This window comes from Pipra filicauda, unplaced genomic scaffold (assembly GCF_003945595.2).
Source record: "Pipra filicauda isolate LSUMZ 115617 unplaced genomic scaffold, ASM394559v2 scaffold5_size6683894_pilon, whole genome shotgun sequence".
Classification (NCBI taxonomy): Eukaryota; Metazoa; Chordata; class Aves; order Passeriformes; family Pipridae; genus Pipra; species Pipra filicauda.
This window is the reverse complement of record NW_024104754.1, coordinates 4,077,046-4,102,777: the sequence shown is the minus strand read 5'-3', so window position 1 is coordinate 4,102,777 and position 25,732 is coordinate 4,077,046. Positions and strand designations below refer to the sequence as shown.

The 25,732-nt window shown below is 39.3% G+C and overlaps 1 protein-coding gene across 2 annotated transcripts; it reads left to right on the top strand.

Moving 5' to 3' along the window:
* The first annotated feature begins 88 nt into the window (after positions 1 to 88).
* Positions 89 to 24,596, top strand: NFE2L2 (nuclear factor, erythroid 2 like 2). 2 transcript variants are annotated; one of them, XM_027733705.2, is made up of 5 exons: positions 89 to 187; positions 18,932 to 19,201; positions 19,366 to 19,461; positions 20,143 to 20,322; positions 22,346 to 24,596. In XM_027733705.2, the coding sequence occupies exons 1-5, from the start codon at positions 158 to 160 to the stop codon at positions 23,552 to 23,554; spliced, it is 1,785 nt and encodes a 594-aa protein (XP_027589506.1). In that variant the 5' UTR covers positions 89 to 157; the 3' UTR covers positions 23,555 to 24,596. The 2 variants fall into 2 exon arrangements, with proteins under 2 accessions (XP_027589506.1, XP_027589507.1); XM_027733706.2 differs by lacking the exon at positions 89 to 187 and adding an exon at positions 385 to 547.
* The last annotated feature ends 1,136 nt before the right edge of the window (positions 24,597 to 25,732 follow it).

The window sequence follows — 25,732 nt, the reverse complement described above, 5'->3', positions numbered from 1 at the left end:
AGTGGCTGCGCGGCCGGGCCGGGGCGGAGCGGGGGGGGGGCGGCCGCCGGCCCGGCGCGGCCCCGTCCCCAAACAGCGCCGGAGCGAAGCGGCGGGCGGTGTCGGGCCAGCCACCGCCGCGCCGTGCCGGCCTCCCCGTGCGCCGCGGCCCCGCGCCATGGAGATCGAGCCGCCGCCCGCCGCACAGGTGAGCGCGGCCCGGGGGTGCCCCGGACCCGCCGCCCCCCGCGGGCAGCGCGGCCCAGCCCCGCCGGTGCCGGGAGAGGGCGGGGCGCGCGTCACGCGCCCGGCGGAGCACGTGCGGCCGTCCCGCCCCCGCGGACGTGCTGAGTCACGGTAGGGGCGGGGCCGCCGCGGCCGGGCCGGGGTCAGCCGGGGCCGCCCGCAGCCGCGCCCGCAGCCTCGGCAGCGCAGGGGCCGGGAGGGCGAGAGGGGCCAGAGCCGCCCCCGAGGGAGCGGCCGGGGCGGCGCCGGAGGGGCTGGCTGAGCCGGGCGCAGCCGCGCGTCGCTGTCCCCACGGGCCCGGGCGCTCCCGCTCCGCACTCGGGTGAGTTACCGCGGGGTCCCGCTGCTGCAGCCCGGGCTCGCCCCGGGCTGTTGCACAACAACGCAGCGCCCTGGGACGGCTTCGGGTTCGGGTCAGCCCCGCACAGGCAGCCCGAGGAGCCCGGGCCGGCTGTCGGTGCGGGGCTGCGGCCGGTGCGCCCCTCGCACCTCCGGCCGCTGGGAACGCCCCTCCGGGACTCGGGCACAGCGGGGCGGGCCGGCCGTGGGCTCTGTCAGGGCACATCTCTTGGAGGCTCGGGAGTGTTCGTGGTTTGTACTTAGTGGCTCAGAAAGCTCTTCTCTCGAAGCCCGGGGAAGTTCTGAACCGCTGTGTTGCAAACTAGTTGCACGAGAGCGGGGCGAATAACTGAAAACATAATCGAACTCCATTTTCATTTTATATAATCTTGTTTTTCTTTGGCTTTTAAATGGAAACCTTATCAACAGAGTGTTAGCTTTAAAGAAGTAATACTTAAAGCTTCATCTCGATCTATTTTAATTCTTTTAATACTCCAAAACTAAGACTCTTGTGTTCTGATGATCTTCCAGTGTGGGTTGGTACAATATATGCTATGCCGTGGAGTTTCTTTTAACATTGTTCAGGTTATATAAGTGGGTATTTCCTACAGGTAATATCACTTTAGCAGTATTGGATATACCTTTTTCTGTTCAATGGACACAGTTGCTTTTCCGTCTTAGGCTCTGCTTGGCCTATCTGTTTTTCTAGCTGTGTGTGGCATAGCCATGACCACTTTGCTTCCTTCTTGGTTTCTTGGAAAATACTGTAGCAAAAATCAGTTTCTTGGCCTGTGCTATGTAAATACCCTGTGAATTTGTTTTTGCCTATATTATCGAGATACTTCTATTATCATTCCTGAGGGACCATTGACAGACCAATTCCTGTGTACCTGCTTTTCTACCTTCTTCCTCCATCAACTGTGACTTCTCTTCCCAAAACCTTATTTTTGTTACTCATTTGCCTGCTTTGTCAAACCTTTTCTACCAAGCCGTCTGTTGCAGTTTTCCTGAGTTCAGCAGCTGCTGGCTTCTTCTCTTACAGACCTAGCCTGAAAAAGCATTGTGTTCTTCAGATGGCAAATAATCATCATCATCTTTGACATATAGTTTTAATTGTATTTATTAAATGGAAAAGTTATGTATCCTTTCCCATAAAATGTTCACTCACAATGAGCAACAGGGAGCACAATCTTCATTTAACCCCTCAGATTTCTGTGAGCCAACAGATGGGGAAGGATTTGTGCACTTGTGCAAGTGCAGTACGAGCTCCTAGTTTCTATATGCCTGGTAGCAATTCTCATAGCAGTAAAGGTGAGTGTGAAGGACTGGGACTGATCTAACTCCTTAACTAGAATGTAAAAAGTCGCCACCTTCTGCTACACACTTGTGCGGGAGTTAGCAGTGCTATTGCCTGCCATATTCTTGAAAAAGATATTCCCTTATTGTACACCTCTGCCTGGAAATAGGATGCACCTCTGCATGCAGAGGTGAAATGAAATGTTGCCTCTTACATGTGAGGAACATGGACTTCAGACCATCCAAGAAAAAAGTGCAATGGAACAAGTGTCACGATGTTTCAAATCACACATACAAAGGCAGGATGTAGTAGCTGTTCTCTTCAGTAAATTTGAGGTTATTGAAATGGTTGCTTGTAACCTTGTAAAAAAAAAAAAAAGCTCAACAAGTTCCTCTCTTACTAAGTTTTAAGCCTCACAACAATAAGAGAGGAAAAAGAATTCCCTTTCCAACACAGAAATGAAGTTGTGGGTTGCACTTAGGCTGAAGTAAGACTGATTGTGACAACTGGCAAAACAGACAATAACTGAGTGTCCGTGTAAGTGTATCTGTTGGGTTTTTCTACCTAGAGAACTGTCCTGAAGAGTCTCCAGCTCAATTAAGTGTGATCTCTTCAGTGCAAAGGGCTCTAATGAGGAACTGCACATACTTTTTTTTCTTGACATCCTGCATTAGATTGTCAAGTGAGTAGATTTATTTTTTATTTCCCATAGCCTATCATTTCCACATGAGGTAGATTCTGCAGGCAAGTCAAAGAAGTACACCATTCAGGACTGGCAACAAGTCATTGCTTTTTGAGTTGGTTGATTTTTTTGATAATGAGGTTTAATAACCTTGTTGAATAGGAATATCTGATCAAGGTATCTGTAAAAATATCTATTTATGTATCTATGTGGATAAATTTCAATATAAGAAAACATCACATTTCTGAGCATATAGTTATCTATCAAAATGATGGATAAGTTTGGAGGAAGTAGATGAGAGAGTATCACAACCACTTTCTTAAGTAAAAGTGATTTATTTTGACCCTCCCAGTTGTTCTGTGTTCACCTTGTGATATCAAGCTGTACTGGTAGAGCTTTCTTTCCTTCAAAACTCACAAAAGAATATCTTTCGTTTAAGTCAGTGTTAGATATAATGCAATGTAGTACGTTTGGCTGAAATGAATGTAGTCTAGTAGGAGTTGATCATGTCAATCTGTTCAGGAAAACAGCTAATTGGATGTTATTGTTAGTGCAGTAAATATCCATCATATGAATCCTGTTCTGTAGTTTCTCTTTCAAATGTGCTAAGAATTTACAATTGTACTGGAAATCGATGGAAGTGCAAGTTAATTGTCTCAGAAAATCTGAGCTTTGAAGAAGTTTGTTGCTAGCACTTGAAGTTGGAGAAGAGTTTGGCTTTGAAAGTTTGTTGGGAAATGTTTGAAAGAGACTAAACTGTAACAAAAAAGAATATCCAGTGTAAGCAGAGGACAGCTGGATGCTCTCTGCGCTTTAAAGAACTGGAGACATTTTTATAGCACTGTGTGGGTGGTTAGGAAAGTTTGTGTACACTTCCCAATAACATTTGTGAGCAAGAATAAATTTTGGCTTTGTCTCTTACTTTTTTCTTTTTCTTTTTTAATTAAAAAAATAGAGATGGTATAATAGTCATCCTGAATAAGAATGCAACAGGTTATGTATAGTCCAGAAAGACAAGGAAATTACTGAAAAAGTGTCAGATTATTGTATCTGTTGTTGCACCTGAATACCCTTTTGTTTCTTTTACTTTCTTTACCTCTTAAATTTGCAAATCAGAAAAATACCCGTTTGATAGATATTGCTAGTTCTGTGATCCTGACTGAAATGAATATAGCAATAGCATCTTGAACATACTTTGTTTAAAAAAATCTGTGATATCTTTGTGGGCTTTGTGAGCTGATGTTGAGGAAAACTACAAGTGGAAGGACTTAAGTGAAATATTTGTTCTAAGTAAAATCAATTCAAACTATAGTTGAATTTTTCATATGTAGCTGTAAAATTTTGTTATATTTTGTCCTTTAATACAACCAAGAAAACCCCAAACAGCAAAAGCTGTTGGAATTTATCACTGAACGTTTTTGCAATGCAGTAGACTTTTTAAGGAGAGTGAAAATAGTCAATTGGAGGTTCAAAAAAGAGTGAGCTTAGGGGAGAAAGAGATAATTCAGAAAGTTCAGCTGAAGATGCCAGTAAATGATGCCAGGTGTACCCATGCTTGTAACACTGGATGTGTGGTTCATCGGGAAGAAGGAATTAGATTGATTCTTGTATCCCAAACATTACTTTCTTCTTTTTCCCCTCCCTTGCAATTATAAAGATACGCTTTAAAATGACTAAACCATTCACTAAAATTAGACCACTTTGCGTGATGTATTGGCAGTGATTGTCTTGGCTGAGGCTGGTGCAGTACAAGTCCAGGCAGTAACCTCTTGGGCATGAATTAAATATTAATCCCGTCCTGCTTGAGTTGCAGTGCTTGAGTTGCAGCCAGCAAGAAGTCCTGCAAAGTCTCCAGGTTAATCACCTGGTTAAAGTTTGCCTTGGCCTCCATCTCATTCCAACCCTAAGTAACCTATTATTTTAATATAGCACATTCCTAGAGACCTTGAAAGAGTTTGAAATATGTTCAGTTTTCTGATACAGTATATTATACCAAAGTTAAACTTTGTACCACAGAATACAGCTTTAGGTGAAGGGGAAAGAATATGACACAGTGGTCAGATTAGTCATTTTCAGCAATAAACTAGTTTAATGGCTTTTGAAAACACTTCATCTGCTACCTATGCAAATCTTGTTATATAGACCAGTGAAAAATAATGGAGGAGGAGTTGGAAGTCATGGCTTTGAATTTGTGTTATCCAAGGGTGACTGATATACAGTGAACTGAAATGCTGCTCAAGACTGTTCAACTGTAATACTTTTATGGCATATTTGTTTTATTGAGGTAAACAATTAAACCAGCCGGTAAGAACTGAAGCCAGCAATGCTATCTGTGGTGGATAAAACTGCTGAAAACCATGGAAGGCTTATCTGAAACAGATACCGGCAAATACATTTCAAGTAAAGATAGGCATTGTGTACTTTCAGCTTTCCTACCCCATAACTGCCTTCTGTATGGGAAAAACAAGGCTAGTGACAGTCACGTATTAATTGGCAGCAGCAAGAAGTCAATTGCTCTTACAGCACTCAAGTTTTTCTAATCTATAAGAGCAGTATTACTGCTCTGTGAAGCAAGTGCAGGAACAGCTCTGTCTCTGGGTATTTTTTTTGTTTCAGTGATTTTTAGATACATATTTCTTAATTTTTCTTTACAACTTTTTAAAATAAGGAAATGAAAAAATACATTCCCTAGCAGATTCTCTTCGTTTAATATTAGTTTTACCTTGACATGCATATGCCAACATTTCAAATAGAAGCAAAGTGTCTATTTCAAATAGAAGCAAAGTCTCTCAGAACCATCCATTTAAATTAAATATTAATTTGGCACCATACATTTATCTTTACTTGCTGTTGCTACAGACTGCTTGGTTACTCAAATTAATATTTAATTTAAAAGTGTTTAATTATTACTTTGGAGAAGAGCATTCGTCTTCATCCTATGAAGGATCTTCTGTTATCTGTCTTTTGCCATTTTGAATTCTTGGTGAAGTACTTGCTCTGCTTTCTTTAACTGACACATTGATTTTTGAATGTTATGTGCTGATACGTGGGCTTTGTGTTTGCCTTTTAATTTTTATGTTAATATTCACTCTAAAATAAGTGTTTTGATACGTTGTTCACAGAGATCTTAGCAAGCTATTAGGAGATAATAAGAGTGCTAATTACTCAAGTTAGCATTATTTTATCAGCAGAGTATAACTCCTGCTCAGTAGTATATTACTAAACCCTAGCACAAGTATTCATTGGCAAAGCTCCAGTAGGATGGGTATAGCTGAGAAATAATACTTACATGAGTGCAATTTATACACTACAGATCCACTTGAAGTTTTTCATTATGTCAGTTCATATTTCTGATTTGGCCTGATTAGTTGCAGTTTTTATACTGGGAAGAAGGAATATAAAATAGTGTTTATTTTTAGCAAAGTTATTTTTAAGGTACTGTAAATGACTATTACTTGACAGGTTAACTAAACCATTTCAAGAAGTATACCTTTGTTGTTAATGCTATTGCAGTACTGAGGGAGTTGACACCACCCAACCTTGTACATGTCTTGCAGTCTTAAGACTTTTAGTCTCACTTCTGCAGTATTATTATGAGCAATTTTATTAAAAAAGAGAAGAGAAAGGAAAATAAAGTTCCTTTAAGATTGATGTTGCAGCAACAAGTTATGTAAGACCAGTTTGAAACCATCTCTTTAAAACCTTTTAAGGAAGTATCTTCTGCTTTGCTATGAAATGTAAAGATACCCACTTTTCCCTCCTTGTCCCCACCTCTCTCTTGCAGTTTCAAAGTTTTATTGCTGTTTGCTGTATTGATTTTACATGCTGTCTCTTGTAAGTATAACAAAAATTCCACTTCTGGAGACAGCTTGGAAAACAAAGTTTGCGTACTTGGGAAATTGACTCAGAAGGAACTTGATTGATAGCGTGCCTTAAGAGCAGGTTTGTTTTATGATTAAGGGTGTGTCTATTTGCTGTGTTTGAAATTAATACCTACAAAATGTTGAAGCAGTGACTTTTCAACAGCTGAGTTATGTGAAAAGCTGCCATGACTTTGATTTGCTTCCTGGTCAGGTCATGACCACCATTTAGTTGTAAAGAGCTATGATAGAAAGATCCTGGGGGGTTTTGTTTGTTTGAACCCTTGTGGTAAAATTAATATCTTCCTACCTATTGCTGTAATTGGAGTGGAGCAATTCCTGTACTGCTTGGGCTGTTGGAAGATCCCCATTCAGAATTCCCAGGCAGCACGTGGTCAATGCAGGTCTGCTCCCATGTAAGATGACCGGTTTTTCTGTCTGCTCTGCAGCTGAGCATCTGCGTGGGGACACTTGATCCTTTCTTCTTTCTACCCTTAGGAACTGTTTGTTTGGGTTATGTGCTGTTGGGTAAGAAGACTGAATTTTGTTATAAATCAGGGTATTTCCAGTTAGATTGCGTGCAGTTATGTGACCAGATGACACAATCATCTGGGTAGCAGAACAATGGGCAGGAGAGGGTGGCAGGGATGAGTGGGTGGCTCTGAAGGTTGGTGCAGCTCAGCTCGGATGGGTGAGCTTTTCAGATGCTTCATGGTCGGAAGGAGAACAGGGAGACTGTAGCGGCAGAGGTCATACAAGACGTGTCAGTACGAGTATTCCACCCCAGCTTGTTACACTAATGCTTGTCTTCACCACTATGACAGAAGTAGTCACTGATAAGTCTGCACCAGTGCAGATAATACAGTCATTAAGTGCCCTTGAAACAAATGTACTGTAGACCCTGATGCAATCTGCTATGAATTATTTGACATGAGATGCATGGACATGTTTTCTGTTTTATAATACTGAATTATATTCACACTTGGTTTAATTTCTTCTACTGTAGATGAGTCTTCAGCAGATCTGTGTCAGCTGAGGAGTTTCTGGAAGATTGTCCCACTGATATTTGTAAAATAAATCAAAAAAATCTGAGTAGACTTTTGAAGCAAATTGGATTTAAGATACCTAAGGATGAAAATGAAAGTCAGTAAATAATAATGCTAGTGAAATAGCATAATATGAAAAACAGAACTTATATTTGAAACTAAACCGTGACTTCTAACAGCTGGTCTTCCAAATTATTTAAATTGAATTCTTTGGCTATGGAAATGCACATCATATTTCTGTGTCTCCTAGATGTGTAGGTTGTAACAGAGAATTACAGCACAGTGATTTCTGATACTATGCTTTCTATTTTGGTTTTAGTATTTGAACTAGAATATTATCAGGTCAGTTCTTCAATTAGTATAAGTTGTTGTGACTCAGTGAAATGTTGTAGTGCCGTGGAATGTTTTATGGCTCGATTTGTGATCCTTTATCATCTGCCACTTCAGGAATCTAGTCTGCACCAACCACTCTTGGGAATCCTTGCTCAGCTGATAAAGTGTGCACATGTCTAGACATCTCTCAGAGTTTCTTTTTGTTGGCAAAATGAAGAATGGAAGCCACTTAAATAATGAAACAGTTGAGTGCTTTAAATTATTCTGAAAAACTGTTACTAAGGTCAGAGCCATAGAATTATTTTAAACTCAAAATGAAGCTTGGGATGGGAGTTTTTGGTGAAATGTGGATGTATGTGGCAGAGATGATGAACAAGGTCTTATAAAATGCAACTAGTAATAACAATTAACAGTTCATAGCTGAGTCAATGGGCAGTGATTTACCCTAACAGGATCTGTCTTTCCATGTCTGAATTAACTGTGTTATAGAGAAACCTTAGAATCTTGCAATTTTTTTACTGATAATTTGCTATAATCTCATTTTTCCCTAAGTATTTACTGAGGCACAAGGAAGAAAAGTGTTTTGGTCAACAGAAAACTGCGTAAGATCCAAAACTGACATTTTCTTTGCATTCCATATTTTTCTTAATTTACAAGTGATCTTAACATTTTTGCTCAACAAATTGATTCTAATTATATCTGGAAAGCAATAAAATATTCTGTAATGTCTTCTGCTAGAAAAATTAGCTATAAATGCTGATTTTAGAAACGATCTGCTAAATATAGTGTACTGTAATATACTTGCAAACTGGATGCCTTCCTCCCCCTCATATTTAACATTATCATACCTGCAGTATGTTTACTGCTTGTGGATAAAAAAGGTATATTGACATGCTTATTATTTGTGGTAAATAGTTGTGTTTTGCCTGTCATAGGTGCTGGTAAAGCGTATGAGGGGACACGTCAGGAAATGGCCTCTGCCTTGATTTCTTAGGTACATCTACCTACTTGATCAGAAGGCTGAGAGAGACATCCTTGTGATAATTGGGTGTGTGGGCTATGAGTGTCCTGTATACTCCAAGGGGACAGACACGGAAGAAGCCCCAAGGGAAATGGTGGGCAGTGGAGGCTTTTGATTTAGATGGAAGGACACAATTACTGGTAGTTGAGTTTTGCAGTTTTGTTGTTCTTTTGAGGATATTGACAATTACTTTGGTAAGAAGTATAAAACCATTTACCTACTCTGATTTATGCCTTGGAAGATGAATTAGATCCCTTTGCTTTTGGAATTTATAAATTTAAAAGTGAGGGCTGGATTGCATCACACAGACAAAGCTTTAGTTTTGTACCCAGTTGTTGTTCAGTTCCTCAATGGGCTTACCTTTTTTAAGTAAAAACTGTCATTGTGTACAGAAATGGTAACTTACATGTGGATGCCTGACACATTGGCCCTTCTTGAACTTTCTGATTTAGTTGTTTAACTTTACAGGACCTTCACATGGAAGAGCTTTCTGAAACCTTTGTGGGGGCTGATGACTTTTAGAGGCTTACTTTTTGCTGAGAAATGTGTGAATTACAAGTGCTTAAGACAATGAGTAAAATCTACCCTTGCCTCATTCTATGGAAAGACAAGTCTCACATACATAATGGTGTGGCTAGAGGAAGGGGAAAAGCTATACAAAGTCCTTTCATGCAAATTAAATAACGATTTCTGTGATGTTTCATGTCAATTTAGGGAGAGTGTTTTTGGTCATCAGTGCACAGATGAGTGGTATTATTATTGACTGAAGCTTTTTTGTAGTATGTCACTAATGAAGGCTGTTCATATTGTCAAATAAACCATTTAACCATAGATAACTTGTTTGGAAAGATACTGTCACCACAGTGAAAATGTGCCTCTGGGTCTCCCTTTCTCCAATCTGTTATAGTCCTGTACTGCCCGGTGGTGACCAGTTGAACAGCAATGTAATTTTGGCCTTATTTCTGGGTCAGTTTTTTTCTCCCCTTTTAGAAACGAAATAATCTTTCTAATTGTATTAGAAGTTGAACACTCAAAAAAATTCACCCTGCTTATTTAGTCAGAACTATGGACTGACACTGAATTCCCAGCATTATCTATATGAATTATGTATGTGAAAAGAGCACATTAATTGCAAGACTGACTCACAAAGGTGTTTTAACAGCTGTGCCCCACAGACTGCAGTGGGAACTGAGTATCTACGTACTCTGCCAGATGTGGGCACATCACAGATCTGCCCATATCTGGAGCAAACACTATTCCCTGCAATATAACCGTATTCTTAAGCTTTTAGGCTTAAGATTGTGCTCTAGGCTGATTCGTGTGGAATTTCCTTGGTGCAGCCTTACCAGGTAAGATGTCTGTGCTTCTGAAGGAGGGCTGGTAGATGTGTGCTGGCAGGACATGTGGTGAACCTGATTGTTTTGTAACCCACCCAGATACTCTAGTTGCTTACTGCTGTAGTTTGTCCACAAACAAAAAAAACAAAGTAAGTTGCTTGTGAGATCAGTGAGATGGAACTTGTGGAAACGTGCTTCTTGTAGTACTAGAGCACAGCAGTTTCCACGTCCAGGCTGTAATGACCCATCTGGTGCCTGTCCCTGTAACTTGCCCAGCCATCAGCAAAATGCCAGCTAGAAATGGGGGCTTTATAGTAATATCCCAGTGTGGTGAAAATGTGTGGTACAAGAAAGATTCTGAATAATCCTGGAGAATATTTTTACCCTCAAACAAATACACGGTTTTCATGTTTGGTTTGAAACGTGCTTTTCTAAAAAGTGTGAAATCAAAATAGTGGCTATAATAGGTTATAACCCAAGGTTAATACAACCTAATAAATGTCATTTGCAGTTCTGTTCAGTTCTTTCCTCTGTTCCTATGTTCATCTTTTCTTGCTTCCTGATTTGTTTCATTGGACATACGAATGTGCTGTAATTTGACTGGATCATGTTCCCCAGATGACTGAGCCGTTATTATAAACAAGTCCTCTTGTGGATAAACTAATGAGTATCCTGTGGCAATGTCCACACAGAGGACATACCTGGCTGACTACTGCAGGATAGCTTGAAGATACTCATTTAACAGGTAATTGTTTTCCAAGTACTGTAGGTTCAATATAGAAAATAAATTGGAACACAAAGGCTTTTGGATTCCTACTGTTAAAAGATCAGTATTTTACTTACATTATTTGTTTACATATAGGGATTTTTTATTGTATAAATGATGAAATTCAATGAATGCCCATTGTATTATGATGCAGTTTTAACTTGAGAGGAAGAAAATCAAGCACAGATAAAGCCATTAAGAAATCTACTTCATTTCAGGAAAAGCTGGTCTATCTGAGATGGCTGCTATTTGAATACTTTTCAAAATGGAGTTATGTGGTGCAGCACCTACAGATTAGACAACAGCTAGAAAGTCAACCGCAACAGAATCACCCACTTTACTTGCTGAGGCAACACAGCAGTATTTTGTTGATGTATCAAGCATGTAAAAACAAATAGATGGACTAACCCTCTCATAGAAAACAATCCTGTATTTTTGCCAGCCTCCTAATTTCATTGTGCAACTTGTGTAATAGATTGTAACTTGAATATATATTAACCTTGTGTGCTTATTGACTTAATAATTTTGTAATGCTGCTGATGCAAGATAAAGAGCAAATAGCTCTGTTAAGCTGAAACAGAAAATCAGACTTTGAGTAGAAGGGACCATAACACTACAACCCAAATACACTATGAAAAAGTGAAAATTGGATTAACACAGTATAATTAAGACTGGAAAGAGAAGAACAGAACCCATCTAAGTGAAACGGCAAAGTTCTGAAAACATGTACAACTCATTGTTTTGGATACTGATGTTCCAGAAGGCACTCCGGGATGTCAAGAGATTTAGGACTAAGTTTGAAGAAGTGACATGACACCCTTGGCCATTTTTGGCTTGTTCTTAGCAGTCAGGGTAGCACTTGAAAATATGGGCATAGTTCAGTTTATTCAAGAAAAATTCACTGTCAGCAGCTCACCATGTTAGACCTTACCCTGTCTTTTCCTTTCAGCTAAAGCAGGGGAATTTGGAGCAAATACAATGCATGATAGATCTAATCCTCAATACTAGAGGATAACTTTGGAAAAATCGGGTATTGGACAAAGAAAATAAGTGCCAGTGTCAGAATTAAGATTTTGCTTTCTGTAAGCTGTGCAGATGAGACAGTCTTTTTGGTTGGTTGGTTGGTTGGGGTTTTTTGGGGGTGTGTGTGATTTCTTTTTTTTTTTTTTAAATGTTGAGTCCTGGGCCCATTCAGCCCCTCTGTATTAAACTGTATTATTATTTTAAAGCTACCATCTACACTATGTATTGATTAAACAATTTAGAAAGCACAGATACTTCTGGAGTATCTGAGATTGTTTCATGTTCTGTCTTCTGCAAAAAGATCTGCAGCACTGAGCAAGAATCCCCTGATCGGTTGTACCATAAATGGTCACCTCAAGGCAGACCAGATGTGGTGGGAAAAGGATATATATATGTATTTCTGACTCCAGAGATTAATGAGCCAGAGAGGAGAATGTCTCTCCTGCTGCTGTGCCCCAGGCTGGAAGGGAGTGCTGTGAGGCTCTTGCACACAGTCCGTGTTTTAAGGAGTAGCAGGGAAGTAGGGATTGATTGATTTTGCAGAAAAAAGAGAAAACTTACCAAAGTGAAAAAGTAAACTGCTTTATGTCGTTCCTTTTTCTTTTCTTTGCTGTCTTTCTGATGAAGGTGTCTTTCTCTACCTGCTACGGTCTCACTTACTGTTAGCATTAGGATTTTGCAGTTTTTGGAATTGAAATAAAGTTAGTACATTAATGACCATAAACAGCCTACAACAGCTATTTTTTATTGCAGTTACATTCTTGCTCATTTTATGTTCTTCAGGCTTAAAGAAACCTGTCTTTTCACTATTATTGGAGAAATATACAAGGTATATGCTTTCCCTGGCAGTTTGGAAAGTTTGCCTGCCATGGGGTGTATTTAAGAAAACCATCATGTTGAGAGCTTTACAGACCTTACAGACATAGCCTTTGTTGAAACCATTCCTGGAAGGTGCTGCTTCAGGTGAAATACATAAGTCATCCACTGCTCAGAGGAGATGTTTCTGGTGTGAGGGTTGGGAGAGTGGGTGAGTAGTATCCAGAATTGCCAGGCAGAGCCTCTCTCCATTTTCGTCAGAGTAATGCCCAGACAAGGCTTGTAGCGAAGCTTTCTTAAGAATGCTGGACAATCTAGCCAAGGAATTTTTCCACTAATCTAATTTATAAGAGTAGATCCTGGCAATTTGGCATTTATTAGGAGAGCATGCTGGAATACAGTGGGAGGTACAGTCTGAAATATGAGATGTATGTTAGGAGAAAATAGAAATTGGCCTACACACACTTAACATTTCAGGAACTGATCTTATCTGTCTCTCTGGAGGCAGCAGAATGTCCAAAGACACATGGTCAGCATGGACAGCATATTTTAACAGTCTTATTTATGTAGACATGGAGTGAAAATTGTCTTGCAACATCAGTTCTTTAAAGCTAGGGCTTTTCAACTCTAAGAGTCCTTTCTTAGGTTTAGCCTGCCAGGGCTTAAAAAATGTTTCCTGATGCAGGCATCCAAAGACTTTAGGGCCAGGAAGGGCAAATAGGCATCAAGGAGCAGAAGCAGGCTGGTGTAGTGTTAAAACATACTGGTTTAGTGTGAGTCCAGTCACACCATACCAGGCACAGGTATGAAAGACGGAAAAAAGACACCCGTTAAACTCAAAAGCACCGTGTTTGCTCCCTGATTGCCTGGAAGGTCTTGGTGAAGAATGTGGGACAGCAGACAGCTCCGCAGGGCAGTCAGGGATTTGACCTTGTATAATCACAAATCACAGGTTGCTGTCACATGGCTTTGTTTGACAGCTGTCTGTTCTGTCACGCTTCCAAACCCTAAATTCGGGCATCTAAATTTGCTATGGTAACTCTCTGCCTTGCAGTGCAGATAACTTCTGCCATTCCCTTTTCTCCATTCTTCTCAATTGTTTTGAAAAAGTTTTGATGTTGGGCTAACTTCATCTGCTTTCTATGCTTTCTCTCAAGCATGAGGCTTATGTGTCCAGGATTTTTTTCTGTAATTATAAGCTGTAAATAAGTAACTTACCTTGAAAAAGATTTAGAAAACCAATGACTAGTTATGGTGATGACAGAGATCATCTGAAAACATTACATGATTTTAAAATAATTTTTAAAAACTACTTGAACAAGATCGGTTCCTCCAGCGAATAATGAGGGAAAGACATTCAGCTGTTGCTTCCACTGTGCTTTTCTTAAGTGGTGAGACGTGTCCAGCTCCTCTTGCACTTGCTTTATTACTTTATGGCCTCCTTTTCATTCTTGCCTTGCTGTATCTCAGGTCCTTGATCCTCACTTCCTACACTTCCTACACACTGTAAGGTGCTTTTCGTTCATTCATTTGCTTTCTGGAAAAGAAATAAGAATTGAAGGATACTTTGCCATGTCTGTTTCTGTGAGTAAGGTATGGGAGTGCTTTCCTGCTCCTCATGGGATGTTGGTCTGAGCTCCTTGCTGGATGCAATAGCCATTGTTTCTGTTCCTCTTTCACTGACTCATGCTGGCATGTGAAATCATCTGTCTCTTTGGGGTTAGATGCTAACAGATCACGGGAGAGGAAAATAAATCCTTGTCTAGTGAGCGGTTCTGCTAGCGTTATCCCAGTTTATGTTGCAAAAGGCAGGACTTTAAGAAGTGAATGCACAAACCCCACAATGTGCTCTGTATCAAGGGGATAGCTAGGTTGAAGGTGCTGTCTGAGATAACAGATTGTTTCTCTGCTGACACTTGGGCTGCTGGATCGTTTCCATTCTACCAGTGCTACCTGTAAATGGATTATATTCCACACAACACCAAAACCAGTCAGATATATGAGACAGGAATAAAACAAAAGATTAACATTTTGTTTAAAGCACAAAAGCCAGTCTATGAAAGTAACATGAAAACAGGGTCGCTTTCCCTTGTTTACCCTTCTGCAAATGTTTGCTTAGGAGCAATAAGGGTTAATTGTCAAACTTTACAATGTAGTCAGAGATTTTCTCATAAAATGTATAACAGACTTTGCCCAGATGGCAAATGCTGATATGTAAATCCAAAACATGAAAATTTCCATTGGGGGCCAGATGGTGGCTTAATGTGAATTGTTTAACATTTATGTTTATCTTATTAAAAGTGCCTTTATATGTCCAAACTAAGCTATCAATGTGATTGGAAGAGCATATCACTAAATGAACAGAAAAATCAAACCATCAGTACAAGGCACCTCCTGCTTACATGGATCATGGGAAAGCAAAGCATGTCATCTGTTGAAAAGTTCTTTTTCTGCCTACAGAGTTATGAAGAAAATATAACCAAAATTAAATTACTGTCTGCTTGGGGAAGATATTAAATCCATATTATTTTCCCAGAGGTTTAAAATGTTGGACAACAGTAATACCCATGTTGAATACTGTAATGTATTTCCCCTCAGTGTAGGTGTTGGTGTTCAGCTCTAGAGGCGAGGGGGAAGCATTGTGGCTGCAGTCCCTCCTGCACGCAGGCCCTTCCTCCTCCAGGGGAGGCCTGGCTCGTCCTGCAGCCTCTTGGCTCTGCCAAAGCCATCGTTTCCTCTGATGCAATTCATGGAGTTGCACAACCGAGGAAAGAACAAGTGGGCGCTTGTGGAGTCTGTCACATGAGGCCAGTGCCTTTGCAGTAAATGTGAGATATTAAGGGAAGTGGTTAGCATGGCTCTGAAGGGCAGCAACAAGCCCTGGGTCAGCTGAGTCTTTCACAGGACTCTCTGTGCACGTGGACTCCAGACATCAAATACACAGTTACTTTTGGGATGCTTTCCCAGTAGAAGGGGAAAAATGCTTCAGTGATAAACTTAGAGTGCCTGCCTGTGTGGATACCTGTGTGTACGTGTGTGATGCTGTTCAACAATGCAGAGAAATAATTTAAAGAGGAAGGTTGAGGGGAGGCTGAAGGAACAGTATTGCAAAATGTTTGCTTTAGACTGAAAGTTTTTTTTTAAGAGTTCTTTGCCATTACCTTATGCTGGTGGTTGTGACTCACTCCTTAATGAATCACTGGTCAATGTTGACTCCGTTAACTTTGACCTGAGGCTTTGGACTAATGCCTAGAATATTTTTTTCTTAAAAAGGGCAGTATTACTAAAAGCATTGACTGAAATTATAGGTAAGTGTTAAATGGCAGGTTAATATTTAAATCAGTGTTTGATACTACATATCAGCATACTGACCAGAAGAACACTTCCTCCATGTAGCCTATTTAAGGCTGAGATGTAATTACTTGAATTGTTATTCAAAGTTAAGGCTAATATTGCTGTATTTATGTAGAACTTTTCAAATTGAAAATAGGAGAGCTCCTTTCCAATTACATGGTGATAATAAAAAAAAACCCAACAACAGACAACAAAACAACCCATGCTTTTGGTTTTTAGTGCCACAAATACAACTACTAAATAGAATAAATAAAGATACTCCCAAGAAGCATTGCTCTCCAGGGTAGCTGTTTGGCAAAGCTCAGCCTTTTGCCAGAGATAAGACATTGGCCTAAATATGGTACCTTGAAAAATAGTGACAGGAGCTGTCACAGTTGTCAAACAGCAACTCAAGATCCTGACAAGTATGGAAACATATTCATTCAACAAAGAATCCTGCTTGCTGAATTGACTGCTACGCACACAGCAGTTGTACAGCCACAGCAATTTCTTTGGTCAGCTGGTGTCTTGGGAGAGATCTCATCCCACAACTGAGGCAGCACCCAAAGCTACTTAGCTTTGATAATGAATATTGCCAGTAGAATGGCTGAAAGAAATAATAGCTGTGCCGTAAGTTTTTGCACTAAGGTTATGTGAATTTTCTTCCTAAGAAAAATGTGTTTTGCCTTCTGTAGCTCTTTTTTTCTGTTCACTTTTGTTTTACATGATTTAAACTGAAATTGAGCACCAATTCTGATATTTTTGTGCTGCAGTCTGTTACAACTCATGGAGGAAAACAGCTCTCTTAATTCACAGCTTTGTGCATTATATACACACATCTTTTGATTCACATTTTTAATGTTGCTTTGTAAATGAATAATTCAGAAGTGAGCCCTAAAATCCAGATCCTGCAGTTTTATCCAGAACATATTGCAAATGCTCAGAGACTAGGAAACAGTTTTGGATCTGCTGCTGCAGGAGACAGTGAGCAGCTGGTAAACTACTGGCCCTTAATGAAGCTGTACCATATTGCAATATCTCCAATTACTGCAGAACTTAATTAGTTCATTTTACTCTGCCAATCTGGAAAGACCAAACATTGTCTTGGGCAGCCACTGTAATTATTTCAGCTTCTTCATTGCTGGCCATTAAAGCTGAGTTTGGTCTCTCCCAGTAAGGTATATTAAATGTTTGTTTGTTTTTTTTTTTTTAGATTTGGGAGTGCCTGCATTGTGTTATACCCATATATTTTATGTAACTACCCAATTTTATTAAAAAGTGATTTTTTTAGTTATTAGTATAAGTCATTCCTGCCATATGTAAATATGAGTGCTAATGGTACAGAATTTTTAATAAAGAAATGAGAGAACTGAATTGGTTTGTTCAAATGTGGACCTTCCCTAAAGCTTTTTGCCATAACTGTTGTATATAAGTGATTGTTTTGAATGGCAGCATGAGTTGGCATTCAGGTTATTTTGCTTCTTTATTTGAAAATAACCTTTAGAGATAAGGGAATGTTTTAATTTGAAATGATGGCAAAAAAATTGTATCTTGGGTGTAGAGCTGCTAAGTGAACCAGAAAGGTTCTTTTTAAATGAAATGCACTGTTTGGTGTGTTATTTGTAGTGTGTTAGTCTGGTGAGGATGCCCAACACTGAATGTTATTTTTATGTGCTGCCCCAAAGGGTAATTTTCAGCATAATGAAACATGACGTAAAATCCAAACTTCCAGGCACCAGATAAATGCTTGGCACTTACCATCTGAGAAATGTGGCTACCAAGTATTAAAATTCTGTATCAACAGACATACATATTGATAAGTTTTGAGTGTTATAAAGAAAATAGTCTCAACTTTAGCCTGTAAAAATATTGAATATTTGAACAGTAAAAAACCAAAACAATCCACTAACCCTCTTGTCCCTCAGCCTCCAAAAAAACCCCTGATGCAATAAATTAAAAGTAATTGTAGCCAAAGCAAGTAGTATTAACCTATTGCTTTTTCATAAATAGCAACTGAATTTGTCTTCTGAAACACTACGGGTGCAAGGGGTAGCTGATTTCCAAGAAATTAAGGTTATTGTTAGCTGTCTGATAATGATGGACTCTGTAATGAACCAGAGGCCAGCTGATTAACTGTATTTGAAACCCTTTGAGCACTGTTTATATTCAGCTACTCCAAACCAACCACATCTAGAACATCTAAGATTTAAATTACAATTTTTCAATAATAGTCTTAATAATTGTGTTTAGTGCTACAGTGATGTTACATCACTTGGTGTCTTTGAAACCACGTTATCTTCCAACTCTGAAGCTCTGTTCTGCTGATCTTTAAGGTTAATACCAGGATGGAACATAAATATTTTAAAATACATTTTGCAGTATGGCTATTTTAGTTACTTCAGAAAGCTGCCATCATGTTTTTAGTCAGCTTTTACAGTTTTACAAGATCACATGAAAAAAAATTTACATGGTCAAACTTTTCAATTTCTCTTCTTTCCCCTAAAATGACTTTCTTAATGTGACACAATTCATTCTATAGCTTAATGTTTTCTACAAGTTAAAAAAGAATAATATATTTATCCTCTAGCTAGTTTGTGTAATACCTTACCAAATGCAATAAATTCTTGGTTTCCATGAGCCTGTGTGTGGGCCACAGAAACCAAACCATCAGTTCACACACTTCAGGAAGGTCATATAGAGCCATATTTTATTTCAATAATTTTGTAGGATTAAGAGAATAGGACTAAGTTACATGAGTCCACCCATTTGACACAGAGGTTAGAAGCTTTGCTATTGTTCTAAACCAGTTCTGATGGGGAGGACACTTGCTTAAAAAAAGTATTTCTGTTACAGGACATGAACTTGATTGACATCCTTTGGAGGCAAGATATAGACCTTGGGGCAAGACGTGAAGTTTTTGATTTTAGTCAACGACAGAAGGAGTATGAGCTCGAAAAACAGAAGAAACTTGAAAAGGAAAGACAAGAACAGCTGCAAAAAGAGCAGGAGAAAGCCTTGCTGGCTCAGCTGGAATTAGACGAAGAGACAGGTGAATTTGTTCCTGTGCAGCCAGCTCAGTGCATTCAGTCAGAAAATACTGAGCCGCCAGTTGTTTTTTCACAGGTAAACTCCAATATGTGTTTGTGAGTGTGTTTAACCCTTTTTCCATTCACAGAAAGGCATAATGCTAGTGGCTGCCTAAAATTAATTTGCGTGTGTTACTGTAATGGAAGATTCTTCAGTTATTCAAAGATGCAGTGACCTTTTTTCATAACTTTCCTATTTAGACCACAGAGCCTTCAAAACCAGAAGCAGAGGCCTTGTCCTTTGATGACTGCATGCAGCTCTTGGCAGAAGCATTCCCATTTATAGATGAGAATGAGGTAAAAATGATCAATACAGCAATTTCATGGGTGGTCTTTTACAGGGTCAGTCTCATGTCTTTTCTGAGTGAGATTCGTCTTCAGCATAATACTAATTTGTGGTCTGATTGAAGTTTTCTCCTCAAGCTGGCTCCAGCTGGAATAAAGCAGTGTGATAGGCTTGAACTAGTGCTGTGTTTGGAGGGAGTGGAGTGGTTGGTACTCCTGTGTTCCTCCCGCTTCCGAGTCCTGCAGCCAGGGCTCGGTCTGTCAGGCCAGCTGGTGCAGCCACACCAAGTTCTGCACACAGTGGTCGTGGGCTGCTCAGTTTCTGACAGTGAGCTCAGCACAGCTCTCTGGATTAGTGCCTTCAAGTTGATTTATTTCCATCTGCTGACCCAGACTATTTGATGTGCAAGGATAGGCCCTTCACCAGGCAGTTTCTAGATTTTTCCCCCTCCCCATTTCTTTCCTTAATATGAAAACACCTTTCATGGGAATATTTTGATATTATCCCATTGTTTACAAAAATGCTTTTCTTAGGAAATACCTGTCTGTTCTGCAGAAACGGTAAAACTCTAAAAACTAGATTTTTGCTTTGGAAATGCAAATCTGGTTTTTTGAGGGGGGTTTTTGTGTGGTGGGGTTTTTTGTTATTGTTGCTTTGTTTGGCTTTTTAATTTTTATTTTATTTTATTTCAGGTTTCTTCAGCTGCATTTCAGTCATTGGTTCCTGCTCAGATTGATAGCAACACAGCCTTCATTTCCTCTGATCAGACTCAGCCACCTGAATCACCTGATCTAGTTCCACCCACTGATGCAGAGAATATGCAGAACATAGAGCAAGTCTGGGAAGAATTATTGTCCCTTCCAGAGTTACAGGTTAGTGTGATAACCACCTGAAAAATGAAGCATGGTATTTTGGAAGACTGTGGTATTTTGGAGAAGGCAGTACAATAGCGTCTGAACAGATGGTGACTATGACTGTTGTGTTGGATTCTACACCTATAGGGTGCCTGTAACTCAATATAAGCTTTAACTTTTTCAAAAATAATATCTTGAAAAACCTGTAGAAAGAAGGAAATGAGTTGTTTATGGATAGGCCTTAATAAAACACGCTCTAACTTCTCAAAGAGAACTTCCTTATGTTTAGCAAGTCATTGTTTGCCTCTATATGCAACTTATTGCAGCGTTATTACATCGTTAAAATTTCAGCTGCTTAAAAATGGACACTTCTGAATTATGGATCTACAACAGGAATTGTTTTCACAAGCACTGTAAATTTTTTTTTTTGCAGTGTCTGATTGTATGAATCACTTATAGTTACTTTTGCATTCAAATTTCATCTAAGGAAGAGGTTTTTTAAAGCTGATAATAGAACATGTATTTAGGTACATAGAAGAGTCAGGTATATTTTATATAAATGCTGCTTATATGTGTTCAGTAAGAACTACTTATTAAATGTACAAAATTCGATATTCCAAAGGAACAAAAAAGTTACTTTGCTAATACAGAGGATATGTAGGGTTTTTTTAATCATATCCTTATATTTTTATTTATATTTTTTTTTAGATTTGACTATAAACGAGAATAAATTTATTTTCAAATATGTTACTGTAGAATGTCACCATGCTCCAGCACTATGCTGCTCTACTTTATGCTATCAGTACAAGAGATGATTGCTAGGTGGAATGCCCGTAAATCCAAATCATATTTCAAAAAAATAAAGTGAAAATTTGTAGGAATTGTGTTTTTTCTGCCACTCTGCCTTTTTCCTTCATCATTTTATATTTTTCAATTTTTTTTCTAGTTTCCTAACCTTATTACTGTGGTAGGCTTAAAAGCCCCACGTAAGTGGCAAAGGCAATTGGCGGTGAAGAGGGAGCAGTGATGGTGAAAAAACATTAAGAAACCAAAACAAAAGAATCTTGGAGTAATTCTGAATAGTAATTGAATAATTTTCTGGGGGAAAAAAGGTGGGATAATTAAACTGAGGGCACTGTCTTTTAGAAATTAAGTTTAGAGAAATGGAAAAACAGAGCTCTCACATTGAAAACCTTAGCTTAAGCCTTGAACAACCTCTGGTTAAATAATCAGTGTGTGGGTCCTGTTATTAAGAGAGACAGAATCATTTTGGTAATTGCCTAATTCCTTGGGGACAGCAGGCCTGCTTCTTTCAGCTTCAGTTAAGAAACTTCCACCCCATTGGAAAGAATGTTGATCTTGTAGCCAGTGAAAGCCCATCAGTGCAACAGTCTGATGCTCACACTGGTGTTAGCCAGCTTAACTAAAAGTATGAGGCAAGTTGTTTGCCAGGTTTCATGTTAAGTACTCCTAGTTCACCAAGAATTACATTTCTCTGTGCTGAACAGCTGCTTCATTCAGTAAATCCTGAAAGAATCTTGGTTTTGAGGAAACATAACATGAAACTAAGAGTCCTAAAAGTAATTGCTTGCTAGTAATGCTCATTGAGTCTCATTCAGGAATTTCACATTTACTGTACTCGTGCCATTCCTAGCAGTGGTGCTTGTGAGAAGTTCAGACCTGGCAGCTCCAGGATCCACACTAGCAATTACCAGAACAGGAGGTCTCCATGCATCTTTCCTAAAGCGTTGCAATGGGTCTCTTCAGCAACTTGCTCTGAGTTTGAGATGTTCTACTCTCTTTATCTAAATAGCTTTGTCCAGAACAAGTTGCTTTGGGCTCATGTTTTTATATCTGTCATCTTCCTAGATTGCCTCTCCACAGTACAAGTGTGCTGTAGTCATCTGGATTACAGCAGTGTTGTAATACCCCTTTTATGTGCGTGCTGATTGCTAAAATATTTAATGTTTGGAGGTTATAGAAAACGAGTTTATCAATTGGAGATGTGTTTCTCAACTTCTCCCTTGCATTTCCCATCTAGTGTCTTAACATTGAAAATGATAACCTGGCTGAGGTGAGCACAATCACCAGCCCTGCTACCAAGCCAGCAGAGACGCACAACAGCTGTCATTACTGCAGCTCATTACGTGTGATGAAAAAGGATGTTAACTGTGGTCCTGATTTCCTGGAGAGTATCGAGGGTCCCTTTTCCAGCATTTTGCCACCAGAAGACACCAGCCAGCTGAGTGTGAACTCTTTAAATGACACGTCCCCTTCCAACTCTGATTTCTGTGAGGATTTCTACACTACCTTTATCGATACAAAGGCGAATGGTGACGCAGCAACGACAAACACTATCAGTCAATCCCTTGCGGAGGTTCTGAGTGAACCTATTGATCTTTCTTACTTCTCACTTTGTAAAGCTTTTAATGGCAACCTCTCAGGGACCGGACCAGAATGTAATGACTCTGACTCTGGTATTTCACTGAATGCAAGTTCTAGTATAGCATCGCCTGAACACTCTGTGGAATCATCTGCCTATGGAGATAAGACTTTGGGTTGTAGTGATTCTGAAATGGAAGACATGGATAGTGCTCCTGGAAGTGTGCTGCAGAGCAATGCTAGTGTGCACTCTATGCAATTCCAGGATCAAGTGTTTTCTTCCATGGGGCCAAACACTCAAACACCAAGTTTGCCATGTACAAAGACACCAAAGAAAGAACCCCCTGCTGCTCCCGGCTACCCCGAAGCTCCGTTCACAAAAGATAAACCTTCAAGCCGCCTTGAAGCTCATCTCACAAGAGATGAGCAAAGAGCAAAAGCTCTGCAGATCCCTTTTCCTGTTGAAAAAATTATCAATCTCCCTGTTGAGGACTTCAATGAAATGATGTCTAAGGAGCAGTTCAATGAAGCCCAGCTCACACTTATTCGAGATATACGGAGGAGAGGCAAGAACAAAGTGGCTGCTCAAAACTGCCGTAAAAGAAAACTGGAAAATATAGTGGAACTGACACAAGACTTGACTCACCTAAAAGATGAGAAAGAGAAATTGCTTAAGGAAAAAGGAGAGCATGACAGGAGCCTCCGCCAAATAAAAAAGCAACTAACCACCTTATACCTCGAGGTCTTCAGCATGCTACGTGATGAGGACGGAAAGCCTTACTCTCCTAGTGAATATTCACTGCAGCAAACTACAGATGGTAATGTCTTTCTTGTTCCTAAGAGCAAGAAGTCAGGGACTAAACTTTGAAGGGCAGTACAGCTGGCTACTGTTCTTTACTATTTTTGTATCATTATCCTGATAGTTTTTACTGTGAGGTGGAATGCAGAATTAGGTAATATTTTTCAAGTCTATGCAATGATAATTTTAAAGTTGTTAATTAGTTTATGGAAGATGCAAGTGGAAAATTAATAGTGTAATGCAGATGGATGTATGCAAAATTTGTAATCTCACTTTTATAACAGATGTTTCCTTCTTATAGCACCACTTTGACTAGTTTCCGTATATATGTAAATATTTAAAGATGCCATATTTATATACTGTTCCTATCTATTGTTATATTCATAGATTTGATATATATATAAATGATTTTAGCCTTCTAAATATAATTTCTTGCAAGACAAACAGGTTGGCTTCTGATACTTTTTTATAAATATGCAATAGTATGTTTCCCATTTTTCTTACACATTTATACTTGCTTTATATTTAATATATTATTTCAACTTAGTATAAAAGTTGACAGTGTTTGATTTTGCTTTATCAGTTCATTAAACTTTTTAAACTCTACTTCATGCATGTTTATTTCCCTAAAGAAGAGAAATCCTCCCTAGTTTTCCAAGGCTAAGCCTTCATGTAACAGATATGCACAATAACCAATTGCACAGCCTTGTCAGCATTACTAATGCTTCATTCAGCGTAATTTAAACTGTCATTTGGAAAGATCACATAGCACAAAGTTTCAAGTCTCTGCTAAGTTTACATTTTTGTTTTGCTCTTTGAACACTACTTAAATTTGTGATCTTCCCTCCAAAGGCATTTAAAATCAGTTAAGACATTGTCAGCATTATGCCTTTTTCCAACTGAAATTTCTGTACATTTTAGAGTAATTCTTCTAGAAATACACTCTTGTGTCTCTGATCAACAAGCATCACTTGTCCCTGCTGTTACTTTGGTGCTTAAGGAAAACAGCATACTAGCTGCCAGCCAAGTGCACTGTTTGGAATCAATGCTCAATGAATTGTTGTGGAGTTTAAATTATGATTTATAAAAGAATAAAAACTGGGCAAACAAATAGCATTGTTTTGTTTACTCTTGAAAGGAACTCACTGCACATAATCATTGTGGATTTTTTCAGTACAAAAAATGCATGATTTGTAAGACACATTGTTTGTGAACATTAAAAACCATATCTTCTTACAAAACTTCTAAAAGGCATGCTTAATCTGAAGTGAGTTTTTTCCTGCTACTTATGCTCTATATAATTTTAGGAGTATTTTGTCTATTGCAGTATTATGCATGACTTCATTTAAGTAATCGTAAAACCCAAGTTGTTTTGCAAGACCTCACGGCACATCTGTTAAAAAGAAGGACATAGAGATGCTGGGAAAGGGCAGAGTAGGATCCACAAAAATTGTTTAATACTACTGTAGGAGAGTTTAAAGACAGACATCAGATTAGGAATCCAGCCTTCCATTAGCTCATTATTCACAAAGTTAGAGTAATGCTAAGTAAAATGATACAGTTGCTGGTGAGTTTAGTCTTGAGATTTTTGTTTCCCAGACTTTTTAACTGTGCTGGATTTGCATATCCATCAGAAAGCATCACATGACTGCACATGAAAGCTAAAGGAACAATTTTAGATTATCCCAATTCCATACTATATAAATTTTTTTTTTAACCTTCTGAGTGTCCTCAACCCCCCGTGCAATTAGGAAGTACGGAAAGCCATAGTCCTGACAAGTATTATCATGCCACAGGATGCTGTGGAAGGGCTCCTGTTTTTCAACTCTTCTATGCTGTTCACTGCTTTCACACAACTCCTCAGTGACTCCAAGCCCTGTCACCTCAACAGCAGTACTAGTTTGGAGGCAACAATTATGTAGTTTTGTTTTTCACTTTTATTGTCGGGCTGGCCACAGTAGCATCACTCAGTGTAACTTCACAGTCAGCTTTTATTTTTATTACCCCACAACCTTTGTCACCTTGTCATTCATCTTCCTGTCAACTCATTTATTGATTCTGAATAGCAGAGGTCTCCCCAATACCTGGTGCAAACACACACACATACACACACTATCCCTCTGCGGTGCAGTCTTGGCTGAGTAGAGCAGGAGTAGGAAAAGCAGAGCAGTAACAGCTTCCCCACAGAGGTGGGTTTGCTTCGGGGCAGTGTAACACCAGGAACCATGATCCTATTAACTATGTCCG

Excerpts from the sequence above, each read along its gene's own strand:
- NFE2L2 (XM_027733705.2), top strand. The coding sequence starts at position 158 with ATGGAGATCGAGCCGCCGCCCGCCGCACAG. Across the intron at positions 188-18,931 it reads AGCCGCCGCCCGCCGCACAG|GACATGAACTTGATTGACAT; the intron begins GTGAGCGCGGCC and ends TTTCTGTTACAG. Across the intron at positions 20,323-22,345 it reads TGTCCCTTCCAGAGTTACAG|TGTCTTAACATTGAAAATGA; the intron begins GTTAGTGTGATA and ends TTTCCCATCTAG.